Consider the following 12,910-nt stretch of genomic DNA (forward strand, 5'->3'; position numbering starts at 1 on the left):
ATGGTTCAAAGGGACAGTCCATCACGGCAAGGAAGTTGTGTTGGCAGGAGCCTGAGGTAGCTGGTGACCTCACATCCATGGTGAGGAAACAGAGATGAATGGATGCTGATGCTCCGCTTGCCCCTTTCTCCCTTTTTTCCTTCAGTCCAGGACCCTAGCCAAGGGAACAGTGCCACTCACATTTAAGATTGTCTTCCTGCCTCAGTTAATGGGAACCCCCTCATAGATGGAGATTTGTTTCCATGGTGATTCTAGACCCTTCAAGGTGACAATCCAGATTAACCATCCCGGCGCCGCTTGCCTTCCAGTGTGCATGACCAACTGCCCGACACTCATCGTCATGGTGGGCCTGCCAGCCAGGGGCAAGACCTACATTTCTAAGAAGCTGACCCGGTACCTCAACTGGATTGGTGTGCCGACTCGGGGTGAGGCTCCAAGGATCGTGGGAGGACTGTTAGGGGAGGGGAAGAGAGAAGGCTGGGTGGAGGCAGGGCCAGGGGAGGGGTCCTGGGCAGGGATGGTAGGGCTGCTGTCCTGGGAAAGCTAAGCCTCTTCTCCCTCTAGAATTCAACGTTGGCCAGTATCGCCGGGACATGGTCAAGACGTACAAATCTTTCGAGTTTTTCCTCCCAGACAATGAAGAAGGTCTGAAAATCAGGAAGTAAGTGTGGCTAGGGTTGGGGTGGGGCATTGCGGTAGAGAGAGGGCTTGAGAAGTTACTACCCATTTGCTAGGAAACACCCCTTCTCCCAACTCCGGGAGCCTAGTTACTTGTGAATGCTTGAGCTGCTGCTGAACTCCAGCAGCACGCCTGATGCTGTGTGACTGACTGACAGGGCTGGCTCCATGCTGTGTGACTGACTGACAGGGCTGGCTCCATGCTGTGTGACTGACTGACGGGGCTGGCTCCATGCTGTGTGACTGACGGGGCTGGCTCCATGCTGTGTGACTGACAGGGCTGGCTCCATGCTGTGTGACTGACTGAAAGGGCTGGCTCCATGCTGTGTGACTGACTGACGGGGCTGGCTCCATGCTGTGTGACTGACAGGGCTGGCTCCATGCTGTGTGACTGACAGGGCTGGCTCCATGCTGTGTGACTGACTGACGGGGCTGGCTCCATGCTGTGTGACTGACTGACGGGGCTGGCTCCATGCTGTGTGACTGACTGAAAGGGCTGGCTCCATGCTGTGTGACTGACTGACGGGGCTGGCTCCATGCTGTGTGACTGACAGGGCTGGCTCCATGCTGTGTGACTGACAGGGCTGGCTCCATGCTGTGTGACTGACTGACGGGGCTGGCTCCATGCTGTGTGACTGACTGACGGGGCTGGCTCCATGCTGTGTGACTGACTGATGGGGCTGGCTCCATGCTGTGTGACTGACAGGGCTGGCTCCATGCTGTGTGACTGACTGACAGGGCTGGTTCCATGCTGTGTGACTGACAGGGCTGGCTCCATGCTGTGTGACTGACTGACGGGGCTGGCTCCATGCTGTGTGACTGACTGAAAGGGCTGGCTCCATGCTGTGTGACTGACTGACAGGGCTGGCTTCATGCTGTGTGACTGACTGAAAGGGCTGGCTCCATGCTGTGTGACTGACTGACGGGGCTGGCTCCATGCTGTGAGACTGACTGACAGGGCTGGCTCCATGCTGTGTGACTGACTGACGGGGCTGGCTCCATGCTGTGTGACTGATGGGGCTGGCTCCATGCTGTGTGACTGACTGACAGGGCTGGCTCCATGCTGTGTGACTGACGGGGCTGGCTCCATGCTGTGTGACTGACTGACGGGGCTGGCTCCATGCTGTGTGACTGACTGATGGGGCTGGCTCCATGCTGTGTGACTGACTGATGGGGCTGGCTCCATGCTGTGTGACTGACAGGGCTGGCTCCATGCTGTGTGACTGACAGGGCTGGCTCCATGCTGTGTGACTGACAGGGCTGGCTCCATGCTGTGTGACTGACAGGGCTGGCTCCATGCTGTGTGACTGACAGGGCTGGCTCCATGCTGTGTGACTGACTGACGGGGCTGGCTCCATGCTGTGTGACTGACTGACGGGGCTGGCTCCATGCTGTGTGACTGACTGACGGGGCTGGCTCCATGCTGTGTGACTGACTGACAGGGCTGGCTCCATGCTGTGTGACTGACGGGGCTGGCTCCATGCTGTGTGACTGACTGACAGGGCTGGCTCCATGCTGTGTGACTGACTGACGGGGCTGGCTCCATGCTGTGTGACTGACTGACGGGGCTGGCTCCATGCTGTGTGACTGACTGACGGGGCTGGCTCCATGCTGTGTGACTGACTGACGGGGCTGGCTCCATGCTGTGTGACTGACTGACGGGGCTGGCTCCATGCTGTGTGACTGACTGACGGGGCTGGCTCCATGCTGTGTGACTGACTGACGGGACTGGCTCCATGCTGTGTGACTGACTGACGGGGCTGGCTCCATGCTGTGTGACTGACTGACGGGGCTGGCTCCATGCTGTGTGACTGACTGACGGGGCTGGCTCCATGCTGTGTGACTGACTTATGGGGCTGGCTCCATGCTGTGTGACTGACAGGGCTGGCTCCATGCTGTGTGACTGACTGACAGGGCTGGCTCCATGCTGTGTGACTGACTGACAGGGCTGGCTCCATGCTGTGTGACTGACAGGGCTGGCTCCATGCTGTGTGACTGACAGGGCTGGCTCCATGCTGTGTGACTGACAGGGCTGGCTCCATGCTGTGTGACTGACTGATGGGGCTGGCTCCATGCTGTGTGACTGACTGACGGGGCTGGCTCCATGCTGTGTGACTGACTGAAAGGGCTGGCTCCATGCTGTGTGACTGATGGGGCTGGCTCCATGCTGTGTGACTGACAGGGCTGGCTCCATGCTGTGTGACTGACTGACGGGGCTGGCTCCATGCTGTGTGACTGACTGACGGGGCTGGCTCCATGCTGTGTGACTGACTGACGGGGCTGGCTCCATGCTGTGTGACTGACTGACGGGGCTGGCTCCATGCTGTGTGACTGACTGACAGGGCTGGCTCCATGCTGTGTGACTGACTGACAGGGCTGGCTTCATGCTGTGTGACTGATGGGGCTGGCTCCATGCTGTGTGATTGACTGACGGGGCTGGCTCCATGCTGTGTGACTGACTGACAGGGCTGGCTCCATGCTGTGTGACTGACTGACAGGGCTGGCTCCATGCTGTGTGATTGACTGACAGGGCTGGCTCCATGCTGTGTGATTGACTGACAGGGCTGGCTCCATGCTGTGTGACTGACAGGGCTGGCTCCATGCTGTGTGACTGACTGACGGGGCTGGCTCCATGCTGTGTGACTGACTGAAGGGGCTGGCTCCATGCTGTGTGACTGACGGGGCTGGCTCCATGCTGTGTGACTGACAGGGCTGGCTCCATGCTGTGTGATTGACGGGGCTGCCATCTTTGTTTCTTCTTTTTCTTTCCTTTGGTTTTTTGAGACAGGATCTCACCGTGTTGCCTAGGCTGTCCTCGAACTCACAGAGATCAGCTTGCCTCTGTCTCTGGAGTGCTGGGATTAAAGGCCTGTGCCACCACATCCAGCTCTAGGTCTGGCTTCATACCCTCTCAGGTTGTGAAAAGGTTGGCATATGATGAGTTTAGGGAGAAGTTGTGTGTAGCCTCTGGATGTCTGTCTCATCCCTGCCCTGGTATTAAGGACCTTTGATGAGGAAGGGAGACTGGAGCTTCAGGGAGAGAGAGGTTTAGCCAGGGCATGCCAGGGCCATTGTATGACTTGGAGGTCTTGCTTTTGTCTACTCTGGGCTACTATAGAGGATGCATGTTATTTCCTCTTCTGCCCCAGGATAGGCACTCTCATGAGTATTGGAATATGTTTGCTATGTGCTTGGCATGTTCTTGGCATGTACCTTAGTTTTAGTTTAACATGGCTTGGATGCTGTGGCGTGAGTAGTTGACACTCATGAGGTAGAAATTTTCATATGACCTCAGTCCCCCTCCCAATTCAGACTTGAACTTTTTGAGAAAGGGTTGGTGGGGTGGTCAAGAAGCCCTGTCCTGTCAGGCCTGGTGGTGAACACCTTTAATCTCATCAACTGGGAAGCAGACAGGCCTCTGTGAGTTCAAGGCCAGCCTGGTCTGCATAGTGAGTTCCAGGACAGCCAGGGTTACGTGTGAGACCCCGTCTCACAGCAACGACAAAAATAAGCCTTCTCCTGTTCTTGCTCCTGTCGCTGTGATAAAACACCAGACACCAACACCCGACAAAGCTTAGTTTGTTGGACCAGATTATAGTCCATCGAGGGAGGTCAAGGCAGGAACTTGAAGCGTAGTCACATCCACAGTGCAGAACAGAGAAATTAAGTATGTGCATGCCGACCTGCCCAGCTTGCCTTTCCACTCTAGTATGCAGTTCGGGGACCAGGCCATGAAAGTGTGTCACCTGTGTGTTCAAGGTGGGCCTTACCACTTCAATTAACCTAATTTAAAAAAAAAAAAACAAAACCCAGAGGCTGAAGAGATGGCTTACTGGTTAAGGGCACTGGATGCTCTTCCTGGCACCCACATGGCAGCTCACAACTGTCTGTAACTCCAGTTCTAGGAGACTTGGTACCTTCACACAGACACAAATGCACGAAACACGTGAAAATAAATAACTCTTTTTAAAAAAAAAAAAAAATCCCTCACACGCATGCCCACAGGCCACCTGACCCCCTGGGTTGTCCATCACTGAGCCTCTTTCCAGGTGATTCTAAGACTGTGTCAAGTTGACCATTAAAACTAACTGCCACATGCCTCTTGGTGGCACAGACTTGCTCTGGCCTCAGCCATCTTGGGAGGACAGTACCAGAGGCTGCTCTAGCTTTCCTGACTTCCTCAAACTAAGCCAGCCTAGGGTAGAGGCCACAGTACTGATCTGGAGCTACCACCAGGGGCTCTAGGCTGCCTCTTCCCTGTATGGCCACGAGGGGACAGGAGCACCCCAACTGTGTACTTAAACTGCTTCCTTTGCTCTTGCATCATAGGGGTGGGACCAGGCTGAGGCACCCGGAAAGGGAGTCTGGCATTTAGGTAAAACTAGCAGCTAGGAGATGTACTGATACTTGAATCTACTGGGCGCTTGGTGTCTGATATCCATTGTCCCCATTTTATAGGTAAAGAAACTGAGGCTCAAAAGTCCAGGAGTCTCATACACTTCTGTGCAGGTTACTTCACATTTGAAGTAGCTGAGTAATTTTGAACCTAAGTCTTTTTACCACTAAAGACTGCCCATCACAGCTGAGTTTGGCAGTCCAGGCCTACAGTCCCAGTGCTTGGGAGGCGAAGGCAGGAGGAACAGTTCAAGGTCATCAGCCATCACAGTGCAAAGCCAGCCTGGGCAGCATGAGCCCATGCCTCAGAAGACCAAAAACCAATCAATTAAACAAACAAAACAACAACCAAGTGTCCGTCATTCACTCACTCAAACATCTCGTGGCTAGTAAGTCAAAGAACGTCTCAGGTGCAAAATCTAGAGCCATGCCAAGGTGTGGGCACTGGCGGACGCCCCCGTTGATCAGTGGTGGTGCCTTGCTTTCCCAGTCCTGGAGTCTGAGCTTAGAAAGGGATCATTGTTTGAGCCATTCAGTCTGAATTGGAGACAGGCGTGCGTGAATGTAGTTGAGGGGCACTGGCATTCCCAATCTGCCAGCCATTTCCCTCAGGCTACCCCGAAAGGTCAGAATCTGGGGAATAATTTAAATGGAGAAACCCAGACACAGAAAGGTTGGAGGAAGTAGCCCAAGGTCACCACCCCACTGGAACAGAGGAACCTGTGGTGGAAGATGGGACATTCCTGTTGTTACTGGGCCACAGGGCCATTTTCCATTGACCATCTCAGATTTTTTTGAAGTAATTGAAAAATTAAAGGACCAGAAGTCGTGTCTATTTAGTTCAGTTTTGTTGTTTTTGTTTGTTACTGTTACTGTTTGTAGTACTAGGATTGACCCAGGGCCTTGTTCATGATAAACTGGGCTGCATCCCCGGCCCAGGAGCAGAAGGAATTTTTGTTTGTCTGTTTCGTTTTGAGATAGATAGCATGATATAGCTCAGGCTGGCTATGAACTTGCTGCCTAGCCAAGAATGACTTGAACTTCCATGCTGGGATTACACATGGGCCACGACGTGTGATGGGACCAGATCTTAAAAATGAGAAGCCTGGGAAGTAAGGGCTGCACTTCCGAGAGGCCTAGCTACACATACACATTGTTGAGGTCTCAAAAGCTGTACAATATTCATATACATGAAACCAGACGACATGAGAGGAAGGCATGAACAAGCATGTGACAGTCAGATATGCATATGGACACATCCCATCAGGCACACTCGCATTGTTTTCTTACCATACATGAGCTCTCTATGTCTACCATGGACACATAACCTCACATGTATACCTTATATGCACACACCTACATACACATAAACCTACATACCGTAAGTATTCATGGGTGTGTTCACATACATACACAATCCCTGGACACATATAGTCACACTGTGTGTGAGAGTATGTGTGCACATGTGGCATCTTCACTTGGGCTCATTCTTTGGTGTGCATTACTCAGTCACACACACACACACACACACACACACACACACACACACACGCTCACCCTTTGTATACATCTACATACAAAGTGCTCTTGGGTCTCTAAGGCTGCCTTCCCGGTTTGGTGATTGGGAGGGTGACTCCCAGGACTCATGGCTAAAGTTTATTACAACAGAGTGATAGACAGCAAAGGAAAGGCATGTGACATGAAGTCCTGAGGACAGTAGGAACCAACATCTGAGCTAGCTCCTTGGAGTCCCACCGGATGCCCTCAGTTCCTCCAGCATGGGTCTAGAGGATTCTCACACACACACTGAGAGATTCACATGCCCATACATGGGTAAGTGCAATCATACAGACCTACCCACACACAGACCTGCAAGCACAAGTGTATTTGCACACTCATGTATGAGTGTGCACACAGGCTCCCAGGATGTTCTCCTGTTTCCTTTGGGGCCCTGAGATTCCTCCTACACAGTAGATTCATAATCAGAACTGCCCACAAAAGATCTTTGCCCCAAACACGATGATCTACAGGCCGGTAGAAAGAAATGACCCAATAATACTAGTTTTCTAGAATCAGAATTCAGAGTTTTTGGCAAAAGGAACACTTTAAAAACACTTTTAAAAAACAATTTATGAGTATTTTGATCACATGTATGTTGTGCACTACATGCATGCCTGGTGTCCTCTGAGGTCAGAAGAGGGTGTTGGATCCCCTGGAACTGGAGTTCTGGATGGTTGTGAGCTGCCATGTGGGTGCTGGCACTGAACTTTATTCTTCTGCAAGAGCGGCAAGTGGTCTTAACCACTGAGCCATCTCTCTAGCCTCTTAAAAAACATTATTTTGAGGGGGGGGTGATTTGAGACAAAGTTTCACCATACTCAACTTAGTGGTACCCACCTTTAATTCCAGCACTCAGGAGGCAGAGGCGGGCAGATCTCTGTGAATTTGAGGTCAGCCTGGTCTATAGAGTGAGTTCCAGAACAGCCAGGGCTACACAGAGAAACCTGTCTCAAAAAAAAACCCAAAAAAATAAAAAAAGAAAATTTTATTATTTTTTCTATGTGTCTGAGTGTTTTGCCTGCATGTATGTGTGTGCATGCAATGCCCACAGACACCAGAAGAGGGCGAAAGATTCCCTAGAACTGGATGTGGGTGCTGGGATGAACCTGGTCCTCTGGAAGAGTAGCCAGTGTTCTTAACCAATGAGACATTCCCTAAAGATTTGTTTTAATTTTAAATGTATCTATATGTGTGTGTGGCAGCGCATATTTGTGTGTGTGTGTGTGTGTGTGTGGCAGCGCATATTTGTGTGTGTGTGTGTGTGTGTGTGTGTGTGTGTGTGTGTGTGTGTATGCCGTGTACATACACTGCCCACAGAGGCTAGAAGAGGCATCAGATCCCCTGGACTTGGAGTTGCAGGTAGTTTTGCATTATCTGATGGGCGCTGGGAACTGAACTCAGGTCCTCTAAAAGCACAGTAATTGCTTTTAACCACTGAGCCGTCTCTCCAACTCCCAGAAGACAGTTCTTTGAAGCTTTCATTGGAAGACCTAGAGGGCACAGAGGATCACTGTGAGGTGCGGGGCACAGCTGCTTAGCTGTGTCACTCGGCTCCACAGTGACATCTCTACAATATAGTCCCGGAGTTCTCTCCTCCTCTCCCTGCTCGATCTCTCTTTTCTCCTTCTGCATATACTCTCTACCTGCCAGCCCCGCCTGTCCTTCCTCCTGCCTAGCTATTGGCCGTTCAGCTCTTTATTAGACCATCAGGTGTTTAGACAGGCAAAATAACAGAGCTTCACCGAGTTAAATAAACAAAACAGCATAAAACAATGCAACACATCTTTGCATCATTAAACAAATGTTCCACAGCATAAACAAGTGCAACACATCTTAAAATATTCTACAACATATACACAAAATAAAAGAAATAAACCAAAAATAAATTAATTAATTAAAGAAAAGCACTTATCTTGTTAATCACAGAACACGCCTGACATTTAGGAGTCATGAACATGGCAAAGGGACAGCGGGGCCAAGATGAGACGATGAGGGAAAAGCAGAAAGTAGCGTTCAGAAGACCTGATACCCAGGAACACACGAGAGCCAGATGCCGGCGGTTAGCCCAAAGCAGGAGGGAGACCCGGAGCAGGGAGGAGACCCGAGGGCTGTCCCATCCTGACTGTGGTGGGGTTAGAGGCTGCATGCCAGGCTGACTCTGTGTCTTCTCTCCCGAAGGCAGTGTGCCCTGGCAGCTCTCTCTGACGTCCGGAAGTTCCTCAGTGAGGAGGGGGGACATGTGGCGGTGAGTGTGACGCCCTAGAAACAGCTGCGAGTGAGACGTAGGATTCCTCACCACCACCCTGTCTGCCATTTTCTCATCAGGCACCTGGAAGGGAAGCAGGGTGGGGTGGGTGTGCCCCTGGACGCCCAAGGGTGCCAGCCAGAGGGAGAAGCATGCAGAAGCTGTGCAGAAGGAAGTGTGTGGGCCAGCCCTTCCCCGGACGTGTATTTACATTTAACTCCGCAGCTCTTCCTTCCAGAAGTTAGGACCAGCAGCTTACCTCAGTCTTTCACACATATGACTGACCTCCTGGCGCAAGGAGCCCTGCCCTGGCCATAGTTTACTATTCCAGAAAGCAGCTGAGGCCAGGTGAGGAAGTTCTACCAGAGTGGTGACCCCTGCAGTCATAGGAAGTGTGTGGCCAGGCAGAACCGGAGAATCTGTGAGGAAGGGCCCAGCCCTGCACACGCAAGCACACATCCTCCCTACCACGTTCCTCTTGGAGTCTGCCTCCTGGGGCTCTCTGATGCCCAGCTCCAGCCTGTCCTCATGGCCCTGGCACTGCCAGCACTCCGAGGGCTCCCCTCTCCTGGGAGGAGCACCTGTTCTGGTCCCGTAACCCAGGCCCCTTCACTTTGCTTTGCCGACCTGTTTTATTGACGTGAACCCCACAGATATGTTTTCTGTGGTAAAGCGGCTGGAGATGTGGCTCAGTGAGTGGGGTGCTGGCCTAGCAGGCGTGAAGCCTAGGATTGGGCCTCCAGTGTGGGATAAACTGAGTGTGGTGGTGCGAGCCTGTAGTTCCAGCACTATGGGGTGTGGTGGTGTGAACCTGTAGTTCCAACACTATGGGGTGTGGTGGTGTGAGCCTGTAGTTCCAACACTATGGAGTGTGGTGGTGTGAGCCTGTAGTTCCAACACTATGGGGTGTGGTGGTGTGAGCCTGTAGTTCCAACACTATGGGGTGTGGTGGTGTGAACCTGTAGTTCCAACACTATGGGGTGTGGTGGTGTGAACCTGTAGTTCCAACACTATGGGGTGTGGTGGTGTGAGCCTGTAGTTCCAACACTCTGGGGTGTGGTGGTGTGAACCTGTAGTTCCAACACTATGGGGTGTGGTGGTGTGAGCCTGTAGTTCCAACACTATGTGGTGTGGTGGTGTGAGCCTGTAGTTCCAACACTATGGAGTGTGGTGGTGTGAACCTGTAGTTCCAGCACTATGGGGTGTGGTGGTGTGAACCTGTAGTTCCAACACTATGGGGTGTGGTGGTGCGAGCCTGTAGTTTCAACACTATGGAGTGTGGTGGTGTGAGCCTGTAGTTCCAACACTATGGAGTGTGGTGGTGTGAACCTGTAGTTCCAACACTATGTGGTGTGGTGGTGTGAACCTGTAGTTCCAACACTATGGGGTGTGGTGGTGTGAACCTGTAGTTCCAACACTATGGGGTGTGGGTGTGAGCCTGTAGTTCCAGCACTATGGGGTGTGGGTGTGAGCCTGTAGTTCCAACACTATGGGGTGTGGTGGTGCGAGCCTGTAGTTCCAACACTATGGGGTGTGGGTGTGAGCCTGTAGTTCCAACACTATGGGGTGTGGTGGTGTGAGCCTGTAGTTCCAACACTATGTGGTGTGGTGGTGTGAACCTGTAGTTCCAACACTATGGGGTGTGGGTGCGAGCCTGTAGTTCCAAAGCTGCGGTGGTAGAGACAGGAGGATCAGAACACCCTTGGCTGTCTAGGGAGTTGTAGTCCAGCCTGGAATGCCTGAGACCCCATTTCCAAACAACAACAAAAAAGTGCTTGGGAAATACTTGGAATGAGGCCTTGGCTGCCAGAAGTATCTTTTTTTGTTTGTTTGTGTTTTTGTTTCTTGTTTTTTTTTTGTTTTTTTAAAAAAACATGGTCTCATGATGTAGCTCCAGCTGTCCTGGAACTCTATGTAGACCAGGCTGACCTCGAACTCACAGAGATCTGCCTGCCTCTGTCTTCCGAGTGCTGGGATTAAAAGTGTGCACCACCACCATCCAGCTTCAAAAATTATTTCTTTTTTTGTTTTGGTTTTTCGAGACAGGGTTTCTCTGTGTAGTTTTGGTGCCTGTTCTGGAACTCACTCTGTAGACCAGGCTGGCCTTGAACTCACAGAGATCCACCTGCCTCTGCCTCTCAGTGCTGGGATTAAAGGCGTGTGCCACCACCGCCCGGCAAATTATTTTTTTAATAAACTGCCTCTACCACTTTCTGGCAACTCAACCTCCTTCCCTCTACTTCCCATTTTTCTAGCTGCCTTTCCTAGAAATCTTAGTGGCACCAATCCCCCACCCCCCAGGTTTCTCTGTGTAGCCCTGGAACTCACTCTGTAGACCAGGCTGGCCTCAAACTCAGAGATCCACCTGCCTCTGCTTCCCGAGTATAGGCCACCACGCCTTTAACATGGTTCCATTTTTTTTCTTTTTAAGATTTACTTGTTTATTTTATATATATATGAGTGTTCTGCATGTATGCCTGCATGCCAGAAGAGGGTACCAGATCCCACGATAGATAGTTGTGAGCCACCATGTGGTTGCTGGGAATTGAACTCAGGACCTCTGGAAGAGCAACCAGTGCTCTTAATCACTGAACCATCTCTCCAGCCCCTGTGGCTCCATTTTTTTTTTTTTTTTTAATTTGAGGGAAACATTCTCAATATTTTTTAAATATATTTTTTGAACATTTCTTTTTTCTGTGCATGTGTGTGGGAGTGTGCCACAGCGCAAGTATCGGGGTCAGAGGGCACTTCGCAGGAGCTGGTCTTCCTTCTACCATGTCTGTCTCAGGTCACCTGGCTTGGCTACACACACACACACACACACACACACACACACACACACTCCCTCTCTCTCTCTCTCTCTCCCCCTAACTGTAATAAAAAATAAAAATAAAATAAAAAGGAAAAGAAAAAAGAGGTTTGTTGCTAGGCATGGTAGCACACACTTGTAATTCTAGCACTTGAGAAACATGGGCAGGAGGATTGCTGCAAGTTTGAGGCTAGAGTGTTCTACACAGCAAATTCGAAGCCAGGCTGACTACATAGTGAGACCTTGTCTCAGCCCCTCAAAAAACAGATTTAGCTCAGTTTCGAGGCTGAAAGTTCCAAATTGGGCATCCCCCACCCCACCCCCTTGTTAAGGATCTAATAGCATCATGACAGAAGTCCCTGAGGGAAGAAAAGACCACATCTGGAGGTAGGACACCACAGGGCTGGGTGGGCCAGACTTGCTTCTTCCTTGGGAGAACTTGAACATGAACCTTAGGAGACAAACCACATCAAAATCATAGTACCAGGCTTACCGGTTTTGCTAGAATCCGGCTGGCCACACGTGAACTGAGCACCCGCTGTGTTCAGAGCACTACTGCCTGCATCACCAGAAATAAGCCAGGCTGGTGGCCTGGGCAGCAGGTACCCTGGCAAGAAGCCCCGTCCACAGAGATGCCTGTACTGCAGCCTTGGGTGGCCTTCTGCTTCCCCAGGACCAGAGTCCTGACTCACCCCCATTTGGTCCTAGGTTTTTGATGCAACCAATACCACCCGAGAACGGAGAGCAATGGTCCTTAACTTTGGAGAACAGAACGGCTACAAGGTGTGGTCTCCTGGGCGCCCTTCAGAGCAGAGCTGTTGCCTATCTGGGCCCTCAGCGGCTCCTTTCATAGCCTCCTGGTGCTGGGCATTAGGGTGGCTAAGTGTAATTGAGATGAAGGTATGGTTTCCTCTCCTCCTGGAGCTTGCTTTCCAAGGCTGTAGCGGGGAGTCCAGGATGCAGTGACACACCCCTTAGCTAGAGGATGCTCAGGCCTGGTCAGCAAGGCTGTAGGTGGAAGGGAGAGACCCTGGAAGGAACACAGGTCACTAACCATGTCTCTGGTTCTGCCCCTCCTCCCCCTGGTCCTCTGCCCTTGCTGTAGACCTTCTTTGTTGAATCTATCTGTGTGGATCCTGAGGTCATAGCCGCCAACATCGTGGTGAGTGGTGCATCTGATTTCCTTGGGATGGTATTGAGACAGGTGCCGAGTGACAGTGACA

General features: G+C 51.6%; 1 protein-coding gene across 4 annotated transcripts in view; it reads left to right on the forward strand.

Annotated features, from left to right (window-relative positions):
- Pfkfb4 (6-phosphofructo-2-kinase/fructose-2,6-biphosphatase 4) overlaps positions 1-12,910 on the forward strand; it is a 46,907-nt gene that overhangs the window by 10,819 nt on the left and 23,178 nt on the right. For 2 of the 4 annotated variants that reach the window (XM_052721462.1, XM_052721452.1), the window contains exons 2-6: positions 309-425; positions 565-661; positions 8,812-8,878; positions 12,396-12,470; positions 12,793-12,849. In XM_052721462.1, coding sequence (XP_052577422.1) covers positions 309-425; positions 565-661; positions 8,812-8,878; positions 12,396-12,470; positions 12,793-12,849 — 413 coding nt within the window. Of the gene's footprint in view, positions 1-308; positions 426-558; positions 662-8,811; positions 8,879-12,395; positions 12,471-12,540; positions 12,588-12,792; positions 12,850-12,910 lie in introns of those variants that run through there. The other 2 variants (XM_052721469.1, XM_052721471.1) reach the window with 2 other exon arrangements.

Source organism: Peromyscus californicus, unplaced genomic scaffold (assembly GCF_007827085.1).
Source record: "Peromyscus californicus insignis strain IS unplaced genomic scaffold, ASM782708v3 Scaffold_11__1_contigs__length_118956290, whole genome shotgun sequence".
NCBI classification, from domain to species: Eukaryota; Metazoa; Chordata; class Mammalia; order Rodentia; family Cricetidae; genus Peromyscus; species Peromyscus californicus.